Genomic DNA, 25,805 nt, shown 5'->3' on the forward strand with positions numbered 1-25,805 from the left:
AACCTGGAGACTATTACTTATTTATCTATTGTTGGAATTTAGTAAAACATAAATAGTATTTAAAGACACCTGCACGTATGTTTACTGTCTATAAATGTATGTTTATATATGTATAACTGTATATTTCAGTCTATGTCTATTTTGTGGAACTTGTTCTGTTTATTTATGCTGTTAGTTTGAGTTTGTACATTGAGAACAACGTAAAAACACACATTCCTGTCCCGAATCTGAATCTCTGTAGTTACTGAGTTCACTGTTTGTGTTCATTGTACAGATGTTCTCTAATTTTAATTTTATTGATCCATTTAATACGAAATATTCATCAAATTTAGGCACTTTTTTTTAATCTGATTGAAAAACGGTTTTGTTTTTGTTTTATTATAATACTTAATACAAATAATAAATTATAAAAATAATACATTTTATATATAATTTTATTAAATTTCCTTTATTTTTATCAAATATACATTATCAATATTATAAATGAAAAAAACAATAATTTACATATATATGTAAAATGTATTTTTTTTGTTTGTTTTATTATATTAAACTTGACAGTTAAATGTTATTGTCCTGATAAAAAGGGATAACTGATCGATTAATCGTTGTAGCTTCAGATCAAATGTTTCCTTCTGCAGCAGATTTCATCTCAAACTATCTAATTAAACTCAGCCATACTTTTATTTTTGATTCAAATAGTTTTAATCGACCACAGAAATATGTTTTTTTAATGTTCAACTCAGAGAAACGGTGGATAAAGCAGCTCATGTCAAGTAAATTTTATTAAGAATGTATTCACTTTAGGACACTGGCCAGTACAACACAGTGCAATATACATCTTTACTCTCAAATAAAAAAAAAAAAAAAGGACAAAGAAGCACATAAAAAATAAACCCTCACATTTCATGACAATCGTCACGTACACAGAAACCAGGGACAATCGCTCCGACCAACATTCACTTCCATTGCACGATCGCTCCGACGCCACGGTGGAGGCCGACAGGAGGGGGCGGAGGTCAGTGCTGTAGTGCATCAAAGTGCTTTATATAAGCGCAGAGTGAGCGGAGCGGATGGCAGACACCAGCAGGAGGATTACAGCTCGGTTGGAGGAAGCAGCGAGGTGGAGGAACCTCACGAACCCCCCGGCGGCGGCGGCAGAGATTGTGCACATCGGTGGGGACAGACATGGAGGGAAATTGCACATTCCCTGGGAGGAGTGTGAGTATGGCTTATAATGGATGCTTCCAGCTACAATCATTGAGTGTGTGAATGGAGGGAGGAGTTCATCAGTAACTAGTGTTTAAAGTATTTGTGCTGATAAGGAGTTTTGATTGACAGATGCAAAAAGTCACTTGGCCGTAAAGTCCCCCCCCCTCTCCCGCAAAGACAAACACATTGAGACAAAAAAAAGACAAGACAGTGTTCTGCAGAAGGGCTGAACCCGAAGAGCCGATCAGTCCAGTCAAATTCTGTCAGTCGAATCCATTGACAGTAGTGTCTTTAACTTCTATATAACTCTGGTTGCAATATAAACTGATACCATTCAGTCTTATGGAGAAATGAGTCGACTTCTCAGTTGATTTATGAGCTCAGTAAACAGTTTCCTGATGAGTTTCTGGTCTCAGTCTCTAGTTTCAGTCTTCTTCCATACAGCATGATGTTCATTTAGTAACTGATGGTCCCATTTAGAGTAAAACAGACCATAAAGCAGGGTATGCTTTAGGGCGGGGCTACCTTGTGATTGACAGCTCATTCTCAGTGAGTCCGTCCAGCTCAACCAAACTCAGATCAAACTGTCAAACAGTGCTGATCAGATATGGATCCAGATTCTGTTGTTGACTGTTTCTCTCCTCAAATCTGTTCACAAACACATTTTACTGTTTATCTGGAATATCAGATCCTGTGTGCATATAGAGCCCATTCAGATATCTTGAGGTCAAAGGTCAGAGAGATCTCTTTGAAAATGGCCATGTCACCAAACTTTGGAGCATTATTTCGCCCTCTTCTCAACAAAACTAGCACAACAGGATTGGTAGCAATGGATGCATTAGGTCATCCAGTCTCATATGATACCAGCATGTTTACTGTAGCTTTACAATGGCCTCAGGAAGACAGTGCAGGAAGGTTTTGTGTAGTTTAAGTTACTTTAAAACGGGTTGTAAGCTGAAACATGAGACTCATGTAGCCGCTGATATCGGACTGTAGTGTGTCGCTCAACTGAAGAGAGATTGGACTGACACAATGGGGTCGGGTGCAGCCCTCGTGTGCAGACACTGTGACACTGTTAGGGTGGCGGAGTGTATCAAAGGAAAAAGGCTCTATTGTAGTGATGCACCTTTTCAAAAACTAGCTCTCTGTTAAATCAACGATAATACAAATATAACTTCTGATTACTAAACATGATTCATCGAGTCAGCAGTGATTTCTTCTCTACGTTCGAGATCATAAAGTGTCTGAAATGTCGTTCTATAACACGATAACACGCCGTCCGTCCCGCGCAGACACCTCGCAGAGGATCGTCCGCGATGAAGAGTGGTCCCACAAGTTTCCTGAAATGCGGCCCGACAGAAGTAATTCCCCCTTTTCCTCCGCTTCCTCTCCTGGTCCCCGATAAAGTCCAGAGGAGATTCCTCCAGCGTGAAATGAATAAAGCAGAGCAAGGCCTGATGGTTTTTTTTTTTCTCCTCCTCCTCGCTTCGTTTTAAGATAGAGACTCTCCGTAAAAAAAAAAAAGGCACCATGCACATTTATCAACCCAGATGGGAAGAGAACAAAAGAACAAAGACGAATAGAAAAGAAAACATCAGCAGCTGTAGATCCTCCTCTCCTCCGCTCTGGGTCAACGTTAAGGCTTCTGTTTCATAGAGACTCATCTGTTAAGGCAACCTGCGGGAGGACGACAGGGTCAGAGAACGGGATAAATACACAGAGAGAGAGAAAAGATGGAAGAACAAACTCACCTCATTATTTACTTTAGCTCTCTTGTTCATACTGACTCAAGCGCTTCTTGTTCTTCAGCTCTTTCAGCCACTGGGGGGAGTCTTCCTCACTGCAACAGACAGACTGAGTTCACACAAGGGTTGCTCTTTTTAATGGATGTTAAGCATTGTTCTGTTTGTGTTTAATATTTATTTTGGGCTTTTATTGCCTTTAGAGTGACAGGAAAAGAGAGAGAGGGAGAGAGAAAGAGGGGACAACACGCTGTCAAACCAAACTCCATTATAAAAACAGCTGTTTTAAGGTAGGATCACATTCTTCCACAGTATAAACTTTATTCACACCATCACTGAGACTCTTTACTGATTCTCTTCAACCTACAAACACTTCTTTATTGTTCAGTAAATCCGAGCACCCCCCCCCGACCCTCTGTTAACCTCTCTTACCCGTTCTCTTTCCCACCAGGAGGGGGCAGTACGCGCGCTGCCCTGGGGAGGAACGGGGACTTGGGAGAGCGAGAGAGCTGCGATGAAGAGGGAGCAGGTCCGTCCACTTGATTGTCAGAGTCGGCCCTCTTCTTCAGCTGAGCCTGACAACAGCGAGGAGACAGAATAAATACACAGATCATAAAAACCACGGCCTGCATCAGGAACTGTTTCCCTCCATCATCAGAGACCCTCATCCACAGACCCACAGCCTCGAGCTCCAGACCAGCACTTTATTTAGATCATAGCATCTATTATTATTGTATTGTAGCTTCTTTAGTACTATTTACTGCTTTTTATTTAACTTCTCTTGTTTTTTTTCTTATTTATTTTTGTTGCTGCAACATTTAGGATGAGAAGAATAATAAAGATAATAATAATAATGCATTAAAGCTGGAGTCTGTAATAGTTCAGAAGCATTTTTAGTTATATTTGTTGAAATGCAGCAATTAAATCAAATAAAAAAGGAAAGAAAAACATCATTATGGGCTCTCTTTGTGCTAATCTTCTGTCTGACAGATCATATTAAACAGGAAGAGATCTAGAGGAAATATCTGAAGCTGTTCTGATGATTGAAATGTTGTTAAATTATGTTTCTTTCAGTTCAAGATAAGCTCCAAAATCTTTATCTTATTTTATTTATAATTATTTTACTTCCATTTTTCAAACTCTTATATCTTATAGTCTTTATTCTCAGTGTATCTGCTTTACATGGTTTTAAGAATAATAACATTGTTAAGAAAGGTGCTACATAAATACAATCATTATAATTATTGTAACGTTACCCTCCCTGACTTTAAACTCTACAATATACAACAACGAGCAGTAACTGACACACGGCGTTACACAGAGCTGCTTTAATCACCTTTAAAGCCGAAGGGTCCATCCCCGGGAACAGGGCGACCCTCTGAGGCTGAGAGGAGACAGCGGGGCCGGCGTCAGCTCCTCTGGTCTGCTCCTCGGAGTCGGACTCATCGTCTTTACTCTCCACCTTCGCTTCTGTCACAGGAGGAGCACACAGTGGCGTTAGAGCTGCAGGAGCAACGGAACATTATTGAAGGAGGAGCTTGTGTCCGGTGCTCACCTGTGGAGTCTCGGTAAAGCCAGTCCTCGTTGGCTCCTCCCTCTCCCTCTCCCAGCGCGGCGCTCTGGCGGGCCGCTCTGGAGGGCCGTGTCCGCGGGGCTCGCTTCTTCCCCAGCTGGGCTCTGGAGCGAAGAGCGCTGGTGTCCAACAGGACGGCGGGGGCCTGGACACAAACACACGAGAACACATCAGCAAGAGCGTAAACACAGCAGAACACAGTCAGACATATTGAGCTGCGTTCACTCACATCGGGGAAAGAGAGCGGCTGGCTGTCGGACGACGGCTGGAGGCCATCCAGGGTGTCGGTATCGAACTGCGAGGCGTGATCGCCTGGCGTGTGGGGAGGCGTGGGCTTCCGTGGTGAAGGGCTCAGATTGCTGTCGGAGCTGGGAGTGGCGGGAGTGAGGCTGGAACATGTTAAAGAGTTTAATCAGTGTGAGTCAGCTGATTTATATGACTGCAGGCGTCTGCTGTCACCATGACATAAACACAACTCATTCAAACAAATCAGAATTTAATATCATCCATTCTCACCAGCTTCATGTTGTGATATTAGTTTCTGACCACAGGAGGTCAGTGACGGACTGTCTGTGTTAGAAAGCTCCCACTCTTTTTAAGAAATCATTTTCCAGGAGTTTGCTGCAGTTTTACTTCACTTCCAATGAAGTAGAATTTACTTTATTAAAGTACAGTTAACATCACTGTGCATGTATTCATCAACCACAGCAACCAATCGGATCCTTTATAGGCTGTCTGTATGGAGATAAAACCAACAGCAGCACTTCCACTGACAGGAAAAGATTGTTGCCACTTCACATCCAGGATATTTGGTCATTTTCCACGACTGGAAAACGAGCCTCTAAATTTCCAGGTTTTCCAGGATGTGTGGGAACTCTGCACTCACCAGTTCTGAGTACTGGAGCTTCTTTTGGTCCAATTAACTTATTTTTTGTTCCTGTTTGTTTGGATGTTCTTAGAAAACGCAATAAAACTTCAAATTATCATAAAAGGTTACAACGTGCTTTACAAATCCATTAGAATAAAACTAAAGATAAGTGAGTGTGTTTACCTGTCGTCAGTGCGCAGTCCCGTCTCCCAGGTCCCATACTGACTGTCAGTCTCTCGGACCGGAGTCTCCGCATCCCTCCCCTCCTCTTCACCGCCGTTACTCTGCTTCTGCTGCACCTGGAGGGAGACAAGAATAACCAATCAGTACATGAGAGGACGACCACGCCCCCTTGTGGGTGAAACACGCTGTAAAAGCTGCTATTCAACAAAACATCCAAGTGTCCGATTCTTCTTTACTTCCCCAAAGAGCGAAGGGAAGGACAACAAAGAGATCTGTGGCTTTAGGCCGCCTGGATAGAGGATAAGACGTATACCGCCAGTCAAACTGGGGCTTGACACAAAGGCCAAAGTACCCTGATGTGCTGCTCTCACACTAATAAGACACTAAAATCAAATAAAAATCACTGCTTCTCCCACGCTGTTGGACAGACAAAGGACGTCCCGGAGGGGCTGCGAGCCGAGCTGCTGCTAACGTTAGCTCAGCTTGTTTCTCTGATAACTTAAGATCCAGACGTCCGATGACTAAAATCCTTCATCCGGTTCAAATCTAGAGTTAAAAAGCACCAAGATCTAAACAGTGGATGGTAACAATGTGGCTTCAGACTGGATCAACAGTCAATGTATGACAGCTTCTGGCAGACAACCACAACGCTGACGACCGGTGAAACGCAGCGTTACCTGAATAAAATGACAGATTTCTCTGAGTTTGAACATTGTTGGAAACATTTGGGATAATGCAAGAACTCAACTATATATAGAACATAGAGTTTATACACTGTTTAATGAGGACATGTTACAGATTGTAGCTTTAAGCCGCAGAATTGTGTTTTTGATTGTGATTTGACACTTTTTGAAGCCGTTTTGAGGTAAATGTGATAAAAGAAGGGAAAAATGTAAAATATGGACGACAGGCGGGAGCGGCTGTTCGTTGCTTGTAACGACAGCGTTTAGCGTGATGTGTCCCGTCCTGCCGGCTCGCCCTTTCTACACAGACGCTGATTTGGCTCTGTTATTACCTCTGCTGCTCGTACAGATCGGAGAGGTGGAACAACATTCCCACCTAGCGCTGCATCCCGAGCAGCCGGATAATGAAAGGTGATGGGATGAGTTAATGGAGACCAGAGCTGGGGGGACAGAGACGGAGATGGGCGGGTAGGTGGGTGGTTGAGTGTGTGTTTGCTGTCTACTGAACCGTGACTCTTTTAATGAGGCCGGTACAGAGGACGTACTGTCTCAGAAGCACACAGAGGCACGTCTGCACATGAACCGATAACCCTGGCCTATATAGGGAGAGAAAACAATAGCAAATCCGTCCGTCCTCAGATGTTTGCCTGAGGGCTGGACAGAGAAATGTGATACACCTGGCTCTGTAATCACCCAGGTTCCTAGAGCAGGAAGAGCGGCTCCTCGCTAGTGATGTTTATAGGAGCAGGAGGGACAGCAGATCAGAGTTCTCATTCTTAGAGCTCCATGAATGCTCTCCTTGTTTTCTTTGTGCGTGTGAGAGCAGAGATACAAGAGTGCCGCAAAAAGAGTGCAGGAGGGACAATGAGGCCGAGAGAAGAGTGTGACTGTGATAGATCTGGAGTGAGAGGACGGGGATCAACAGAGCGGGATGTCGTTCGTCAGCTGAAGCCTTTTCCTGACAGGAAAACGGAGAACAGTGAGAACGGCATTGAACACTTGTACTCAAGTTCATCCTCTTCTCAAGGATCACAGGGTCACAGCACTTTCCCTTAAATACAGACAGAGTCCCGCTTCCACTGACAACAACAAACAAACCCCCTCAGAGCAGAGACGGGCCGATTAATCGGGCCGATGGTTGCGCTCACAAGGACAACTGATCCTCTGAAGGCCTCAGGGAGCATCTGGTAAACCCAGCAGGCAGTTTATCCTACCAACAGTGGAGCTTCACCCAGGTTCAGGCAATCTATGTGAATTAATACAATTATTATTTTCCAGGACGAAAGAGGTTATTTCCAGGATCTGGCCATTTGAATCAATTTCCAGGTGTTTCCGTGACTGAACAACTTGTCTCTAAATGTCCAGGTTTTCCAGATTTTCCAGGACAAGGTCAGAAAGTTGGTTTGGAGTCTTGTACTATAATTCTCCTGCATCCTGCTGTGAACTTATGTCTGAATCTCCGATACATAACTGTTCTTTGTTTCAATATCGGTATAATATATCAGCCATTGACAGGCGCTCTTTAAATATCTGCACCCTCCACATACTGCACTGATCTGTTGGTCTCGGGATCAATTTAACAGCTACTTTATCCAGATGAGTAGATCCTCCTTACAGAATAAGCCACAGAGAGAGAGATGTTTGATAGTAACTGAACTCATCAGTGAGTCATTCATTCACTACAGGAGCAGCAGTAGATCAATACAACATCTATTGCTCAGGAGCCTTGATGATTCTTTTATTAATAAAACATACTACGATCTGTGGCCCAGAAATAAATGTACCACGTGTATTAAGGTATTAAGTGTGAAGAGAAGAGCTGAGCTTCCGAATGAGCCACAGAACCGGAGCGAAGCGGACCGACGGAGGCTGGCTGATGTCCAGCGGCTCCGACCAGGACTCTGACTCTGGGGATGAAGACCCGGCGGGTTCAGGCAGCGACAGGAGACGAATGAAACGGAGGAAGAGGAGCCAGTTTGTAGCCAGTTAATTAGTCAGTAACTGTTAACGTTATCCATCATCCATCGAATCGATCAGTCCAACAGGATTAGTTTTTTATTAGTTATTTATTCCGTGTGTTGAACAACCAGACTGTGTGATGTTCAGTCACCTTGTTGGTTGTTCTGACACATTCAATCATTACTGCTTCTCCATTATTGTTTAAGAGGTGGCTGTTCAAATATATATATTTAAATAATTAAATTAATATCATAAATATGTGAGGACTAGTCGACTATTAGCTTTATCTAACGACTAGTCCACCAGGACAATCTTCAGTCAGGGTCAGCCCTACAAATATAAGTTAGTACCTTTTATATTTACAGATAAATGTGCTATATTGTGATACATATCTTATCTCTTACTTATTGGGATATAAAACGTGGCCATACAGCACAGCCCTAGGCATCTATGTGTGTATAACATGTAACTGCACCATCCTCTGTGTTATGTAATCCCTCTCTCGTCTACCTGTGACTGTATCTATTATCAATGCTGTCAAAATGCCAAATATCTCACAACCAGGACTTGTAAAGTTCTGGTGATAAAAATTCCTTCCCTATGTGTGCGTATGTATGTGTGTGTGTGTGTGTGTGTGTGTGTGTGTGAACAATAACACACCCTGAACACACCCTCGGCCGATCAGCGTAGAGGAAGAACGCTGCTGGAACATGTTGAAGAGATTAGAAAAGAACAAACTGCTGAAAAACAGGAGTTGTAAAGCTTTTTCAGAGTCGCATTCACAATCTTACACCATTTATTATTCAGTAAACAGTACAGTCGGACTCTTTCTGCTCCGAACAATGTCGGGTTAAACAGGTTTATTGGCCACACAATAAAAACAAAAAGCCTTTAAAGCAGTCAGATTGTTCAGGCTGCTCACAGGTGCGGGCTCTGACCACAAACACGGACAGAGTGGTTGCTGACGGAGGCCGACTGAACCAACAGGTCCAGTAAGCTATGAGTTATAGCTGTCAGGAGGGCTTTTCCTTAATAACATTAGCAATCGCCAGCTTCCCCCAGACAGGAAGGGCGTGTCGGGGGAAACAACATAACAAAGAGCGGATGAATGGAAGGATGAAGGAGAGAAAGGGCTGATCACTAAACGTAGGGCCTGACTGACAATCTGAGGAGGAAGGGGGGCCGGAGCGAGGCCTTGGAAACTCGTATTAGATACCAGGCTCAGTGGAGGAGAGACGGTGCTACTGCAGATATAATGAATGTGTTTACACGGACATCCAAGACACGAGCTCTTAACCCAGTTAGTGTGTGTGCGATCAGTGCTGCAGGCTTTACAGTGGATGAGCGAGTGAGGGCTGGAAACGGTTCTATATCGATACACTGATGGCGGTTTCTGAACGATCCATTTTAAAAGGGAAAGAAAATGACATTACACATTACAGTATGATTAAAAAAGAAAGGCTGTTCACAGACCTGGGAGCAGCTGGAGGAACTTAATAACTACATTAAAATGAAGGAACTGATGGAATATCTGTAGTTTTTTACTTTCTTTTTATCCCACTTGTTATATTTTTGTTTAGCAGTATTTTATTTAAGCTGCACCCTTTTTAAAAATGCTAGTGGAGGGAGATTTGGTCTGGTTTGTCGCTGTGAAATAACAAATATCTCCAATAAAGTATTTCTGATTCTGAAAAGAATATTAATAAACAGTAAGGCAACAATACACCATCGTAGCATCTAGTCTTCCTAACCCAAAGAAGAAGGAGGGAATGACTGTGTGGCTGCAGGTCAGTCATCCCCATGGTGACACACAAGTTGACACACTGAAGTCATTTGATCAGACTGACTTCAAATTTGGTCTCTAATTTCTAAAGAAGTTCAAAAGTTATCAAAACTTTGGGTCTGTGTCATCGAAAAGAAGCATTTCGCCATAAAAAGGACCCGAACAATAACCTGAGTGTATATTATCTGGAAACAGGAAGAAAACCTTGTGTTGGAGCCAGTTTTGACCTATATGTGTGTGTTTAGTGTAAATATGGTTGTTACATCGCCTGAGGGCTCAAGAAGGTCACATACCTGAGACAGGGACGTCACAGGTGGGCCGACTGCAAGGACCCGATCGCTGCTTGCAGCTTTAATTCAGTGTTTCTATGTTGTTGGTGTGGTTGAATCCTCAACTGAGGTCTTATACAATGTAATATATTGTTGTTTTTATGCTGTAAATCTCCTCACGCAGGTGCTTTTCAGATCATTGTTTTCTCATTTAATGTCCGCGGTTACACCTCCTCCATCAGGAGACGCTGCTTATGGGCGGTTCTCACCCACGGACCTATTGGTTTATGGGCTTATACTTATTGTTTGCAGATTGTGTCCAACCTCACCGGTCTGTAAATGGATATTTGTGCTGACTTCATTACACTGATGGCTTCAAGCTTTTCCCTGCAGTCAATAAACCAGAAGATATTCACCAGTGAGCGTTGGGATCTTGTCTGTTTCTCTTCATCTTCCAATCAAACCTTCGCAAACCATAAAAATCTGTACCTCGGCTAACGTGAACATACAGCTGCTCTGACTGTAACGATCGTGGTTATCCGATGTTAGCATCTCGAATACTTGGAGACTATTAACGGACATAAAAACAATCCCGACATTATGCTCGCAGTGCGTCGCCACTCCCCATTCTATACCCATCTGCTCGAATCAATCCGGCCGGGGTGGAGAGGGAAAATATGCTCTGCGTGCACTCGTGTACAGACCAGTAATCAATATCAATATCCTACAGATATTCGAAACAACTGCTCCCACGAGCACTAATCTCATGTCAACAAATGGGCATTCTAGCCGCATGTCGGGGGGGCTTACGCTGCTCGACAAACCGGGCAGCACTGTGTTATTCTTTCATTGTATAAGTGGTTCATGTGCAAAGCGTCCTGTAAGAACAGAGGGAAAGAATGTAAAAACCTGACTTGGCTTAAGAAGACTGAAAGGATTATTCTCATTTCTTCCAGTCTGGTGTTTGTTTTCCTGCTTTTTCCAATACGACGATTGTTTGAGTCTAAGTTTTGGCTCATGTTGGTTGTCCAGTACACACAATAAGGGCTAATATCTGACCACAAAGACGATCTGAAGAGACATCATGGCGTTCGTTGCCATCAGGTCAAACTGGAAACAAAAGCCTGCTTGGTTTAGCTTTACAATCCCCTTTATAGTTTGTTAATATCGGATATATAAAACATTAATATAACAGATATTCTCTATACAAAGCTACAGAGTCACATGGTGTCTCTCTCCCTCTGCCTGTGTTGTATCGCAGCCTCTCTGTGGTTTGTTTCCATAGCCGGTCTGCTCCGACTGAAACTGCTGTTTTTATCATCTACGTCAGGTGAATTAAGGATTTATTTCCACCAAACCAGAGTTGGTGATTGTTGGAAACACTAACAGAGACGCTTTTAATCAGTTTTATTCTGTTTCTGTCCACTTTGAATGAAGTTACGATGATCTGAAGGTAAAATTAGTGTTTTTGTCTCTGGAGTCTGGTGGAGAGTGATAGTGATATTACGGCTGTTTGTGGTTAAACTAAAGGTCTATCTCTGTAGGGATCCTTTCCATAATGCTGTCAGACACTGACAATAACAACCTGAGTCTGTCAGTGGAACAAATAACAACTACTGTTAGTGGATAAACTTAACATTAGCAATTGCAGCCAACATTTTCACATCTAACTCAGTAAATTAAGGATTTATTTTGACCAATGCAGAGTCTGGAAGACTTTATTTTGTTTCTGTCCCATTGTTTTGTTCTAGTGCGCCATCCAGTGTCGAGTGAATTTCGTATAAATAACCTTTAAAATCCACCACTGATATATCACTGCTGACATTTATTGGCTGGTCTGAGTGTGCTGTTGTGTTTTGTTTGTTTTTTATATTTATTATTTAACTGTATAAGATTTTAATACCTCCTGAAGTTTTTGGGTTTAAAAATAAACTGTATTATTTGTATTTGGTGCTTTCTACACAACGACTGTCTAAAGTTTCTGCTGTAACAGATGTGGCGACACATTCCTGGTGTTAAGCTCCCAAAAAGAAAACATGGAGGCAAAGAGAAAGGTCACAGAGAAGTCGCTGTTTTTTCGAGCTGGCGTCGACATTCTGGTTTAAATATTAAACTCATACATTTCAGAAAGGCTCGAAACTTTAGGTTATTATTTTAGTCAAATAATTCATAATGTAGTTTGGGGGTTAGGGTTAGTTTGGACCCTGTAAAGCCTGTTTGACACGACATGGTGGCAGTTTATATTTACCTATCTGATGTCAGAGCACTTAAATGGAAAAAGAGATTATCAGATGTCAAAATCTATCTTTATACACTTGTCTAACAATATGAGAGCCAATTCAACTATTCACAGTGAGATTTGAGGCACCAATAAACTCTCAAGAGATTAAAAAAAGCCCTCAAAACATTAAGAACTGGATACTGACAGCGTAACTCCTCTGTTGGCTGAGTTCCTCGCATTGCTGTCCCTTTGGCACAGACTTAAACAAATAGCACACAAATAATGCAGACAAGACCATTCATCACTTTCAACTGTCACACACACACACACCTCAACATTTCCATTATCTGCTATAATGACAGCCAAATACACAACTGTGGTCACACACACACACACACACACACACACACACACACACACACACACACACACACACACACACACACACACACACACACACACACACACACACACACACACACACACACAGGAGAGAGACAACCATCTATTCTTCATCAGTGCTCAATGTCTTCACTCACAAATCCATCTTTATGTAGTTCAGACACCAGAAACATTTTCACTTAGTCTCCTTCTCTGGACAAACAACAACTCTGGGCTCGAGCTGGGCGACACATCAATGAATTAACTGTCCACTGGAGGGGCATCGTTTATCATGTTTTAGCTACCATAGAGGGCATGAGCCGATCATGGGGGCACTAGTGTCCACAGAGTGTGTAGGATTATTTCCCCATAGTATTCCACATTAGAAAAAGGGGCTCCAGTGATTAGACATTACAGACGTGGTGCTGTTTTGAGTACTTTGGTCTAGTCCAATATGGGACTACCCAGTTCACAGAATGTCCACATCCTGTGCCTCGTCTTTACTGGCCACTGTCCATCCATCCCATCAACCATTACTGACCTCTTACTGTCATTCATCCACTTAACACCGGCTCAGTGGGGAGACACGCAGCTCCCAGAGACCACAATCACTGTAATAATAGTCTGCACCCAAGATACAGATACAGACTTGTCAGCTGACGACTGAAACAGATTGTCCAAACGCATTAGCGGTTTTCCCGGAGTTTCCCCTCGTCACTCAGGTAACGCCACCGCAGCGAGCTCCTTCCACTGCACAACAGCTGCTAGCATAAACAACAACAACTACACCTGTAATTTGTTACCCATGTTGGATTAACTACCGGTTCTCAAGGTAAGAGTCGAGCATGATGTTCATTTAGTAACTGATGGTCCCATTTAGAGTAAAACAGACCATAAAGCAGGGTATGCTTTAGGGCGGGGCTACCTTGTGATTGACAGCTCATTCTCAGTGAGTCCGTCCAGCTCAACGCACCAAACTCAGATCAAACTGTCAAACAGTGCTGATCAGATATGGATCCAGATTCTGTTGTTGACTATTTCTCTCCTCAGATCTGTTCACAAACACATTTTACTGTTTATCTGGAATATCAGATCCTGTGTGAGCAGGCGAGACGCCATCGTTTCCTGATACTCTGCAGCCAATGAGAGCAGCTCTACTCGCAGTACGTGACCTCCGCTGGCTCCAACAAAGTGATGGGTGACGGCACGATAGGTTCACACTTTGGATGCACCGATACCACTCATTATCACCAAATACAAGTACCGAGCACCAATATGAGTACTTAATAATACCATTACAGTTCGAACTAGGACTTTAAAAACGTGTTTTATTTTCAACAGATGTTCCTAAATTTCTGACTGTAACAAATTAAAAGTTTCCAGACTGCTAACTAACTCAACTAACGAGAGGTTACCTAACATCACGCTGCTTTAAAGTGGTATCGGAGTAGTTTTAGGATTACAAGTATGAGCACATGAGCTCAGCAGGACCTGAAACCTGATACTGGTGATGGTGCATCGCTAGTTTCTGCCCATTAAGACTAAAATGTAACCCCAGAGTTGAAACTAAAACGCGTGCAGCGCTCAGATTTTATGCATATTGTGGACAGTTTTTCCTAAAATTAGATTAAAATAAATGCCAATATATCGCCTTGCTAACAATATGGTGATATTAAAAGCATTGTGATTTCCAAACCACAGCTCAAGAGCAAACGTAGCAGAACTTATATGTTTTAAGTCCACTCCAACTCCAACAACTAACTAACCATGTCAACAACTGACAGCCACACAGACGTCATAAAAAACACCTCTTATCTTCAGGAGTAGTGACTCATGAGGTGTTGCACAGCAGTCCAGCAAACAGGCGTTAGCCTAAAGATAGGAACTACTTCACTGCAATGAACCCACACCCTTACATGGATTTCTAAATCTGTCTTCCATAGAGCGCCGAGCAGGTTCAATGTCAGGGTGGAGACGGGTGACAGGGCACCAAGGAATCACAGTTTTATCCTCTTAGGGTTTAGTTTTTTGGAAAAACAAACATTAAACTAACATTCCCAATAGGAATACAACTTTCAGTCAGTCATTGTGTCTAATTTTATCCCACAACCACAAATGTTAGACGACCTGAAGAACCAGTATAACAACAGCTTTGTGAACAAAGGGAGACACAGAGAGCGTTACGTTCTGCCAAGGACAATAAAGAGGAAATAGTGACGAAGCATAGAGAGAGATAGATGAGAAGCAGCAGACAGGCAGATGGATAAGTTCTTGTCATGTTTGGCTAGAGACCAAATAGTTGGACGAGGAGCAGCTGTTTACACAGGGACATTTCAGAGGCGCATGGACATCGCTGCAAAATGACTTGAATTCCACTTGTGCTTTATTTAACTTCAGCAGATGTTAAAGTGACACTGCGGAGCGAATAGTTAAGAGTAAAAACCGACTCTACTGACTGTCAGTAGGAGTAATGAAGGTGGTACCGGTGCTCCCCTGGTGTGTGTTTGCTCTTTAAATGTGTGTGTTGTCTTACGGAGGTGGGGGTGTTGGGTGCGGTGCGCCTGCGTAAGGACAGACGTTGCTGGCTGCGCAGCGAGAACCTGCGGATGGACTCTCTGCTGCGGGACGCCAGGGAGCGCAGGGAGTTGGTTCTCTTGAAGTCCCCCGTCCCGTCCTCCCCTCTGCCGCCCCTCTCCACCGAACTGGACAGGAGGCTGAACGCCCCGTGGATGGAGCGGCGGACATTTCCCACCCATCCGGTCATCTGAGAGTGGGCCACTGACAGCTTGTCCCCCAGATACTCCATCACAAATCCGTCGCCGGTGAGACCTGCTGAGTCAGAATCTGTGACCCTCGCTATCACAGCGGCATTAGAGTCCGGTTACGCTGGAGAGGTGGCGGTCCAGCAAAGGTGTTCACTGATCGCTGGGTCAATACTGCAGCAGTGAGGGAGGTGACAGCAACAACACAGCTCAGCCAGTCCAGTGTGGTGATGTTGTGATGCTGCTTACGGCACTGCAGCACGCCAGTCAGACCCTGTTCCCTCTCCTCGGTTTGCTTTCCAAATGGCCTTTCTGCAGTGCAGTCCCGCTGGAGCCGTCGGGACTCTGTCTCAACTCATCACTGTGGAGGCTCCAGGCTGTCGGCCTGAAGTGAATGGCGAAGCTCTCTAATGTCTATTTCGATGCGCACAAGATCAGCTGTGGTATTCTTGGCCAGCACTCACTATTAGTTCTTCTACTGAAACACTGCTGCGCTATCTGCCAACAGGTTTCTCTGCCATGTTTCTCTGGCTCCAAGCAAGTACAACTACTCGAGTACAGAAGTAACGAGCATCCTCAACATTCACTTATCTGTTTCCATCACATAGATCATCTGCGCTCATAAAACCGAGTATGTTTTCCAGGTGCGAGCTTCTCCGTCCTCTCCTGGAGCTGATGATGATGATGCGTCCTCTCCAAAACAAGGCCCAGGTAAAAAGTTGAGAAACCCCCTCCTCCGTCCAACAAGGTTACATTCCCACAGTGGCCGTGTGAGACTGTGCTACCTTCTGGCACAACGCTGCAAGGAGAAATGGTGCAGAAAGGGAAGCTGCTGTAGTCATTCGTATTCCAGAAGGAAAGCCAGCCAGTGTGGAGGAAACGGGGGAGAGAGGACTGAGATTGAGAGGAAAAAATGTGTCTCTCCTTGCCCGTTCCTGCAGGTACGGGCAGGTAGGAGAAAATGCGTCAGCACAGTGCTGCTCTCTGTACTCAGCGCTATAGGACGCACCGTCAAGGAGAAACTGGGTAGAGAGAGAGAGAGAGAGGGAGGGAGAGAGGGAGTGTGGTACAGAGTCAGAGAGTGAGAGTGAGAGAGAGAGAGAGAGAGAGGGAGAGAATGGGAGGTCCCTGATTCAGAGCGGGAGGGAGAGGGGAGGGTGATATATGTTCTGCGGTGCTCCTGATTCAGTCGCAGGGCAACACGAGAAGTGTGACAACCAGAATCAGTGGAAACAAACGTAAATCTCTATTTAAAGCCGGAGCGAGAGAAAGAGAAAGAGTGATAGACTCAGACGGGAATGAGCATCGTCATGTTAACGAAGAGACATTAAATAGATCCATTAGACAAGCATGAGAGAGAGAAAGAGAAAGAAAGAGAGAGAGAGAGAGAGAGAGAGAGAGAGAGAGAGAGAGAGAGAGAGAGAGAGAGAGAGAGAGAGAGAGAGACAGAGAGAGAGAGAGAGAGAGAGAGAGAGAGAGAGAGAGAGACAGGTGTGGCTCTACTCGTGGTGTCAGCAACAATCATTACAGTCAATGTTTGTTTGAATCTCAGCTCAGTCGGACTCAAGCAAACAACACATCCTGATACTGAACCAGGTCTCAGTGAGCCGGGTCCCTCAATAAAGCCCCCCCCACACACACACACACACACGCTTCAGAGAGCTGACCTCAGAGCAAACTGGGACAGAGGGGTTCATAAAAACTCAATCCCTGTCCACATATGCCCCCTACAGGTAATCTGATTAACTTGTGTTTGAAGTGCAGCGCTGCAGGCAGAGTCTGCTGTGAACTCAGTTTGAAACAGCACAACACAAACCGACCTCTCCTGAAAATGGCTGCCTGTACGGTCACTGTTAGGGACGAGCTAACAGAGGTTGCAGCATTATCACTTTCCTGTAGCGAGAGGAACCAAAAATATATCATTATTTTACTAATCTTATACATATAAAACATTAAAACATAAACATAAAGTTTCGTGGCCACCGTAGTTCCTCCTACACACCTCACAGACACTCTCATTCCCAAATACAGACGCGAACAGTGTTCAGTTAGTTCCAATCTGTAACTTCACCGCTAGATGCTGCTAAACCCCACACACTGGAGCTTTAAGACAACCTGCATACATGTGCTAATCTTGGTGTAAAAGTGGGATAACCCTCAAAATTACAGCTGAAAAAGGAAAATCTAAAAGAAAAGTGGAACATTTGCTGGTTTCAGCTTTTTAAAGTTTTAATTGATGATTGTAAATTGAATATTTTGGGGTTTTGAACTGTTGGTTGGACCAAAGAATTTAAGATGTCATATTAGCCTATGGGAAATTGTAGTGGAGAATATTTATAATTTTCTATCATTTTATAGAAAAGAATTAATGAAAGAATAAAAATATATAATAAATGATTAGTTGCAGCCTCACTGAAAATAGATTTCTCTTTAAATCATCCAAAAGGTCAAAGATTCATCATCAAACACAGACTGCTATCTTAAGATGAGTTGACTAATATCATAAAGAATCACAGACAAAGATAGAGTATGTATAACTGCTCTGGTTTCTCCCTACGATTCCTCATCCCAATACCAAACATCACCGACTGGGAAGTGACTCAACGGCTGCTCATCACTTCCTCTCATCTGCTGACATCATCAGTGCAGTAACCCGACCGGCAGCCGGACAGAGGATACAGGAAGTAACTACAGTACATACAGTACACACAGTACACACAGAATATATGTATATGATACCACATTCAGCAGGCAGAGCACAGAGAAACATCTGTAATAAGACAGCTGTGCGCTCACTCACCCAGAGGCAGTGTGGAGTCAGGCAGCATGACCACATGTACAGCACAGCTCTCAGCCCGGTGCCCATCGTGTCTCTGCCGGTGCTCACCGGCCGCACACACTCCAACTCACACACAGTGATGTCACCACACAACCATTAACTCATCGGTGAGAGAGAGCGAGGACGCCTCCGCCGGCAAAATACAATGCAGGGAAATTAATCATATCTCACTCTGACGCTGAGTTTGGCATCAGAAGTCATCTGTAAATCACACGTTCTCTGATTATATCTCATGATATAATAATATATTGTTGCTTATTAGTTGCAGTCCGGTTGCTGTTCACGCTGACTTTTTATAAACGAACTCTAATAAACATGAATTAAAGAATTACAGGTAACTGGACAGTGTCGGCGATCGTCATCCTGCCTCATCGGGACCGATGTGGATCATCAGGATTAAAGTTTATGTAGAAATGTTCATTTATGTTGTTTGGTATCACTAAAAGGTAACGAAGAAATAACTGACTAAGTATTATTAGTATTAGGTGTGTTGTACAGTAATGATTCAGGGCTTTTTACTGACAAAGATAGAGTAAGATACAGCACTTCAGCCTAATCAGAGTAAACACGTATTATAAAATGATTTGTATAAATGTAAGATCCACTGTAGAGTCACATATAGTCATGAGCCTAAACTAAAGTGTATAACTGACAGGGGCAAACACATTCCCAGATTTTAAACCAGTGAGAGAAGGTGCTTATACAGTGTATTTATTTTATTCTATCTTTAGTGGGGATGTTCCTGGTGACTCATTTTTCCGTTGATTAAACTGGTTGACTGGTCTGAAAGTAAGAAAATGCTCAGAAAACAGTCAAAATGAGAATTTAAAGAGTGTGAACACACAACCAGGCTTCACCTCAGTATGATCTGTTATACACAACTGATGCAGTTTGATACAATATCATATTTATATTTATAATGTGAGTTTTCAGTGCTTAACGTCACCCTAACCTACCGTCCTCTCTCCCCTGAATAGAGCCATCGCTAACAGATCAGAGCTGTGTGAGGTTAGATGCTAGAATCCCAAAGCAGGAAGCAAATGTTACGACTATAACCTCTAAAGTGGGACAAAAGGACTCTTAAAACCAGCGCTGACATTAGTGCAGGGACACACTGCAGAAAGACGACCAGCGCTTTACATTAAAAACATATAACAATTAGTTTATCCGACTAGTATTTCTGGTGTTGAATAGCGAGGGGAGCGAGCGCCCACATCCTTTATCTTTAATACTATTTTTCCATTTTATAACAAAGTGTCTTCTTCTACGTGCAATGTTATCTGAGCTGTAAAAACACAACAGCACTCCTTCCAACAGTGTGTATGACTTTCAAACACGAGCAGTGACCACAGCGTCGAGGAACCACTAGATGGTGGTAGTGATCTTAAGACTCACGGTGACTTAATGTGAGCTCTGTATCACAGCAGGGTGCAATTACAGCACGCAGTATATATACTGTACTTCTGGGATCATAGTGTAAGACCTTCAACCTACAATTACAGTCTCAATGACAAAGAGCCACCTGAACCCAACCCTGCATATCAGATACACACTGTCCACGCCTGCACACAGCTGATAATAATGTGTGTGTGTATGGTTGTAAACAGCCAGAGGTTAGAAAACCCATTTCAGGAGTAAAAGTTGAGCACTGAGAAACACAGATATTATTTCCCTGCTGATGACTGAGACGTACTCATTAACCCTTTGACTAATCCAATCCTGAATTACAGGCCTGAGAAGGTGTTTGACCGCCACTTTCCTGCAGCTTGACGTGGGAGGGGTGGAGGCCATCAACATTAGTCACCGACCTTTTAAAACCTGAGCTCAGCAGCACTGAGCCGTCAACTGACTGCATTCCTCTCCTACCTCGTCCGTCTTCATTGCACGAGACACTCAAACTACACTCTGCTGTAACAAAGGGTTCACAGCCAACCACCAGGCAGCAGTTACATCTTTCCAGGAAGTTAGTTTTGCTGTTACAGAGGCGGAGCTGCAGCCTGACTCACCCAGCTGTGGCGGTCCTGCTCCCTGTGGGCGCTGCGACTCCTCATCCTGGACAGGCTTCCCTCCACAGCGCTGCTCGAAGGGGCCGATCGGCGGGAAACGCTGCGAGACCGCATCCTGTTCAGCTCCTGAAAACAAACAGTGACCAAAGTGAACTCCTCGTCTGCGACGCCGCAGGTTCTCAAACTGTATTTCATTAACGGGACTTTTGATTGATCCCATTCAGACTTCTTTCAGGTGCCAGTTGTTGTTTTCTCTGATGGGTTCAGCAGGTTGGACAGCTAGTTTTTAAACTGGTGGAACATTTATTACAACTGTTATAATAATAATAATAATAATAATAATAATAATAATAATAATCTGGAACAACCAGATTGTAGAAGTACAGTTTACAGTGATTCTGCACAGATTAATACACTTTTTGCTTTATAAAAGTTATGATTACTTCGACACACCAATGCTAAACAAGCTATAGCATATTACGTGTTAAAACTACGACTGTTCATTTTGTCTCATACGGTTTAATCTCAGGCATCTATAAAATGATTTGCATCTTGCAGCACTTTACAACAGCTCATTTGCATTTAATACAACCTGCTTTTTTCTGATCTTTACTTAAAGATCTCTCAATATAACAATATCACCTGTCTCTCAACCCAGAGTCTGGGGACTATTTATTTCATTCACTAAATGTTAGCCCAGTAAGAGAATGTATACGAATGTTTCACACTCTTCAGATCTACAGTACAGACAGTTATGGAATAACTAAATCTTATCAGACGAGGATCTCTGACACCTCTAATCAAATACGGGTCCTTGGCCTGATGTGCATGAATTTGAGTACAGCTGATGTATAACTGTCTGATCTCTGACTCACCTGAGATCCCTGTGATCTCCTGTGGCTCCGGACGTCTTGAGGCTGTGTCTCTCTGGGGATCCAGATCTGCTCTGCAGAAGAAACTCCACCTGGAGCGCCTCCAGGTTTGGTCTCCGTCCCGGCAAGAAGAAGCATCTCGTCCAGCACGGTGGACCGGTGCCTCTGTGGAGCCATGAGCCGCTCCTCCTGCCTGAGGAGGAGTTGCTCCGGGCTGAGTTTGCTGGCTGGTTTTCTGGGTTCGGCAGGCACCTCGACAGGCCGCAGCTCCCACGGGTCCTGGGGAGACGTCGTCCATACTGGGCTCGTGAAACCTCCAGAAGTCTGTGGTGGTGCCTTCCAGCTAATGTCTCTCTCAGGCTGTAATCTCGCTCCAAACCCAGTGTCTACGCTCTGAATACCGGACACAGAGAACAAGTCTTTACTGGGGGAGAGCTGAGCCGGAGACGTGAAAGAGTCTATGTCGAGGATGCTGGGTTTGTAGGACTCCTCTGCTCTCGGAGACGGCTCCTTCCATCGGGTCGCAGGGTCGCTGCGCTGAGGAGCCGCCTTTGAAAACGGGTCGTTCCAGAGCAGAGAGTCCAGATCAATCCCTTTGGGCCTGAGAGGCGACGGCTCCGACCTCGCCCTCTCCTGCTCCTCTTTCTTCTGCTTCTCCTTCAGTCGCTGCCTCTCTGCTTCCTGCTGTTTGGCGATCTGCCTCATTTTCTCGGCCTCCTCCCGTTCCATCTTCTCCCTCAGTCTGCGTTTCTCGAGCTCCAAGATTTGCTGCCTCTCGAACTCCAGGAGCTGTCTTCTCTCAATCTCCCTGAGTCTCTCCATCTCCTCCTTCCTCTGCCGCTCCGTCTCCTGTTCTCGTCTCAGCCTCTGGTTTTCCAACTCCTGTCTCTCGATATCCAGCTGTCTCTGTCGCTCTCTCTCTAAATCTCTTTGTCTCTGTCTCTCCAGCTCCTTCTGCTTTTGCCTTTCCATCTCTTTCAGACGCTCCTTCTCCATCTCCCGTTGTCTTTCCCTTTCTTTTTCGAGCTCTCTCAGTCTTAACATTTCCTGCTCTAATGCCATCTGTTTGATCTTCTCGGCCTCCTCTCTCTCCTTTTTCTCTCGGAGTCTCTGCTTTTCTGATTCCTGTCTCTCCATCTCTAGTTGTCTCTGTCTCTCTCTTTCAGTCTCTAGTTGTCTCTGTCTCTCTCTCTCAATCTCCTGTTGTCTCTGTCTCTCTCTCTCAATCTCCTGTTGTCTCTGTCTCTCTCTCTCAATCTCCTGTTGTCTCTGTCTCTCTCTCTCCAAATCCCTTTGTCTCTGTCTCTCCATCTCCTTCTGACGCTCCTTCTCCATCTCCCGTTGTCTTTCCCTTTCTTTTTCGAGCTCTCTCAGTCTTAACATTTCCTGCTCTAACGCCATCTGTTTGCTCTTCCCAGCCTCCTCTCTCTCCTTCTCTCGGAGCCTCTCCTTCTCTTTCTGCTTCTGTTTTTGAGACTCTAAGAGCTGTAGTCTGTCCAGCTCTTTGATTCTCTCCAGCTCCTCCATTTTCTGTTTCTCCCTTTGAAGCTCCAGCAGCCTTCTCTCCTTGTCCAGCTCTCTCTGTCTCTCCTGCTCTCGCTGTCTCTCCCTTTCAATCTTTTTCTGTCTCTCCATTTGTTGCCGTTGCCTTTCTCTTTCCTGCCTCTCTAATTCTTGCTGTTTCTGCCTTTCCAGTGCACGTTGTTTCTCCTCTTCGTAGGCTTTCTGTCTTTGCCTTTCAAACTGTCTTTGCTTCTCCATCTCCTTCATTCGCTCAAATTCTAAATGTGCTTCTTTCTCCATCTCCAGCTGTCTCTGTTTTTCCCTCTCGAGCTCTTTAAGCTTTGCTTTGTATCTTTCTGTCTCTTCTGCTGATCTGATGTCCCCGTGTGACACGTGGCTCCTCATCATCAGCTCCTCAACTTGATCTTGAGCAGTTTTCCCAAAAGCTTCTTCTAACGATGGATTCCTCCTCGCTGGAAGAACCTTCCCTTGAGAGCTTCCCGGTGCAGACCTCATAGAGAAATCATCAAACGGCGCCGACATGTCCCCGATGCTCGCTCCTGCATGTACAGGAGAAAATGGATCCTGCATTTGTCCCGTCAAAGCAAAATAGGTTGCCCTGGGCTTCGGCTGCTCCTCTGCCTGCAGCATTTTCAAACGTTTCGGAGATGCAGCCACGTCCTCCTGTTCTGCCTCTCTCTGTCTGTCTTTGTCCAAAGACACTTGTTCTTCCCTTCGTGGATCCTTTAGCATCCCTTTCTCCCCACCGGCCTCCTGTTCGAGACCCGTGTTGTTCCACTTCTGCAGGGCTCCGACTCTCAGATACCGCGGCTGCTGATCCGGCATCAACGCCAGAGCTGGTTCGCCTTGAGCTGCACCGGTCCGGCTCCCCTCTGAGCGCCTGGAGCGTAGCGTCATGGCCTTATCCTCCCGCTGAGCTGATGGGATGTTCTCACTCACCGCCCTGTTCTCCTCCACCGCCTGCACAGTGTCAAAGGCATGCAACACCCGCAGAGGACCTGATGGAGACGCAGGCTCTTTATAGGTGGCGGTGACCAGAGTTCCCTCATCCTCGCCACTTCCTCTCTTGAATGACGGGCTGCTGAGCGAATCCTTGGCCTTGCTTACAGGCTTTCCATCGTCCACCATCAGCACACTGCGCCTCTCCACTACATTTTCAAACAAGGCTGCTCTCACTGTCTGCACGTCCCCACCGGGAGCACTGTCCTTGGAAGTGGCGCCAAACGTCTGTCCCGCCTCGGGTCCTTCCGGCGTGGAGGCCTTCTTGAGCTGCTCTTGAGAATCTTTTAAATCCACAAATGTCCTCTGGTCACTGGGGGAGAAAGGTGAGTCTTCGATCTAAGAGAAGTCAGAGATATAGTGAATGAGAACAAGCTTGAAATGTACTTTTATTATTTAAATGAAAGCTTTAAAAACTCCAGGAGAAAACACAGAACACAAAGGAGTTAAAGTGATTGAGTGAACAACTGTCAGCGTAGAAACGGTATCCCCTTGTTCTACGTTGGCCTCATAACAGTGGGTGTGGCACAGAGGTGGTAATCAAAGCCTCTCTGTGTTGACCTTTTCCCAGTCATCTCCTCTCTGCGTGTTTCATAACCGGCAGCCACGGGGCTGGGTTCGGTTTCACAGCTTTGTCAGCTACGGCAGTGATCGTTCTTTGTGTTGCAATGCCCCATTTCCACTGGGGAAATGTTCTTGTGAACGCCGTCAGACAGGTCGACAGCAAGAGCTTATTTTATAACAGTAATTATATATGCAGGCAATCACACAACAACTTCCACCTTGTTCACAATCTACTTCTCAGACTTTACCTGTATTATGCTCATGTCCCCTTTGTGTTGCCTTTCCTTTGCTATATGCTGTGAACAGCTGTAAGCAACTTTTATATTACTATCCATTAATATGTCCATCATTTCCTCGATTAATATATTAGTTTTTTGTTCCATAAAATATCAGAAAATAGTTAAAAATGCTGATCAGTGTTTCCTAAAGCTCAATCTGACATCCTCAAATGTCCTGTTTTGTCCACAACACAAAGATATTCAGTTTAAACCAGAAATGTTTCACATTTGAGAAGCTGAAATCAGAGAATCAGAATATTTCTTTAAGAAAAGTGACTCAAAATGAAGAATTGATTATTATAATAGTTGATGATTCATAAGAAATGACAAGAAACACAGAGCAGGGGTCTCAAACTATTGACCGGGGGCCATTTCTGGTCCTACATCAACCCTCTATCTAGTTTATAATCGTTTAATATAAACATATTTATAATTTAAACTAACCCCTTCATATACAATTAAAATAAAAACACTATTAGATATTTTCATTATTTTTGTTTGGCTGTAAAGATGATAAGCATTTTTTTAAAGCCTGATGTTAGAAATATTATTGAGCTTTCCTGTAGTATCTGAAAGTTGAAGTGGCCCTTCTGTAAGAGAGGACAGTACCAGCTGTGGCCCCGAGCCGATTGGAGTTTGAGGCCCCTGATTCAGAGCATGAAGCTGTAAAGGCCTTTAAACACTGGGGGCAGTTTATTATTCAGTAGGTTTTTTGAGGAACAGACGTCACAACTCAGGTCGAACCTGTTGTTTATGTCGGATTGAAGTGTGTGTGGATTTAATTCTTTATTTCAATGTGTCACTAATTCACATGGGTGCTTGTTCGTATAGTTTTGAGTATTTATTGGTCTCGCCCCCGGTGTGTAAAGGCATTAAAGTTGTTTCCCATATCCTTGTTAAACACAGAGCCCAACAAAGAAACCAGTTCCTACGAAGCTGAGTCCCTCTCTTACCCTCCTCTGAGGATCTTTGCTGATGTCATGGCGGTCTGTGGCCTCGCTGCCAAAGTCTGGCGACCTCTCGGATGAAAACCTGATGAACATACATCACACGAGACAAAAGCCATGCATGACAATGGAACTCCTGGACA

The 25,805-nt window shown here is 44.2% G+C and overlaps 1 protein-coding gene across 2 annotated transcripts in view; it reads right to left on the reverse strand.

Annotated features, from left to right (window-relative positions):
* Positions 1-764: 764 nt before the first annotated feature.
* The window catches only part of si:ch73-138n13.1 (trichohyalin), a 33,410-nt gene continuing 8,369 nt past the window's right edge, over positions 765-25,805 (reverse strand). For both annotated transcript variants that reach the window (XM_051422981.1, XM_051422980.1), the window contains exons 4-13: positions 25,669-25,747; positions 21,354-24,212; positions 20,479-20,604; positions 5,576-5,691; positions 4,754-4,913; positions 4,507-4,669; positions 4,288-4,421; positions 3,384-3,526; positions 2,961-3,049; positions 765-2,886 (exon numbers count right to left, since the gene is read on the reverse strand). In XM_051422981.1, coding sequence (XP_051278941.1) covers positions 2,974-3,049; positions 3,384-3,526; positions 4,288-4,421; positions 4,507-4,669; positions 4,754-4,913; positions 5,576-5,691; positions 20,479-20,604; positions 21,354-24,212; positions 25,669-25,747 — 3,856 coding nt within the window. In that variant the 3' untranslated portion in view covers positions 765-2,886; positions 2,961-2,973. The remainder of the gene's footprint in view (positions 2,887-2,960; positions 3,050-3,383; positions 3,527-4,287; positions 4,422-4,506; positions 4,670-4,753; positions 4,914-5,575; positions 5,692-20,478; positions 20,605-21,353; positions 24,213-25,668; positions 25,748-25,805) is intronic.

Source organism: Dicentrarchus labrax, unplaced genomic scaffold (genome assembly GCF_905237075.1).
Source record: "Dicentrarchus labrax unplaced genomic scaffold, dlabrax2021, whole genome shotgun sequence".
Lineage (NCBI taxonomy): Eukaryota > Metazoa > Chordata > Actinopteri > Moronidae > Dicentrarchus > Dicentrarchus labrax.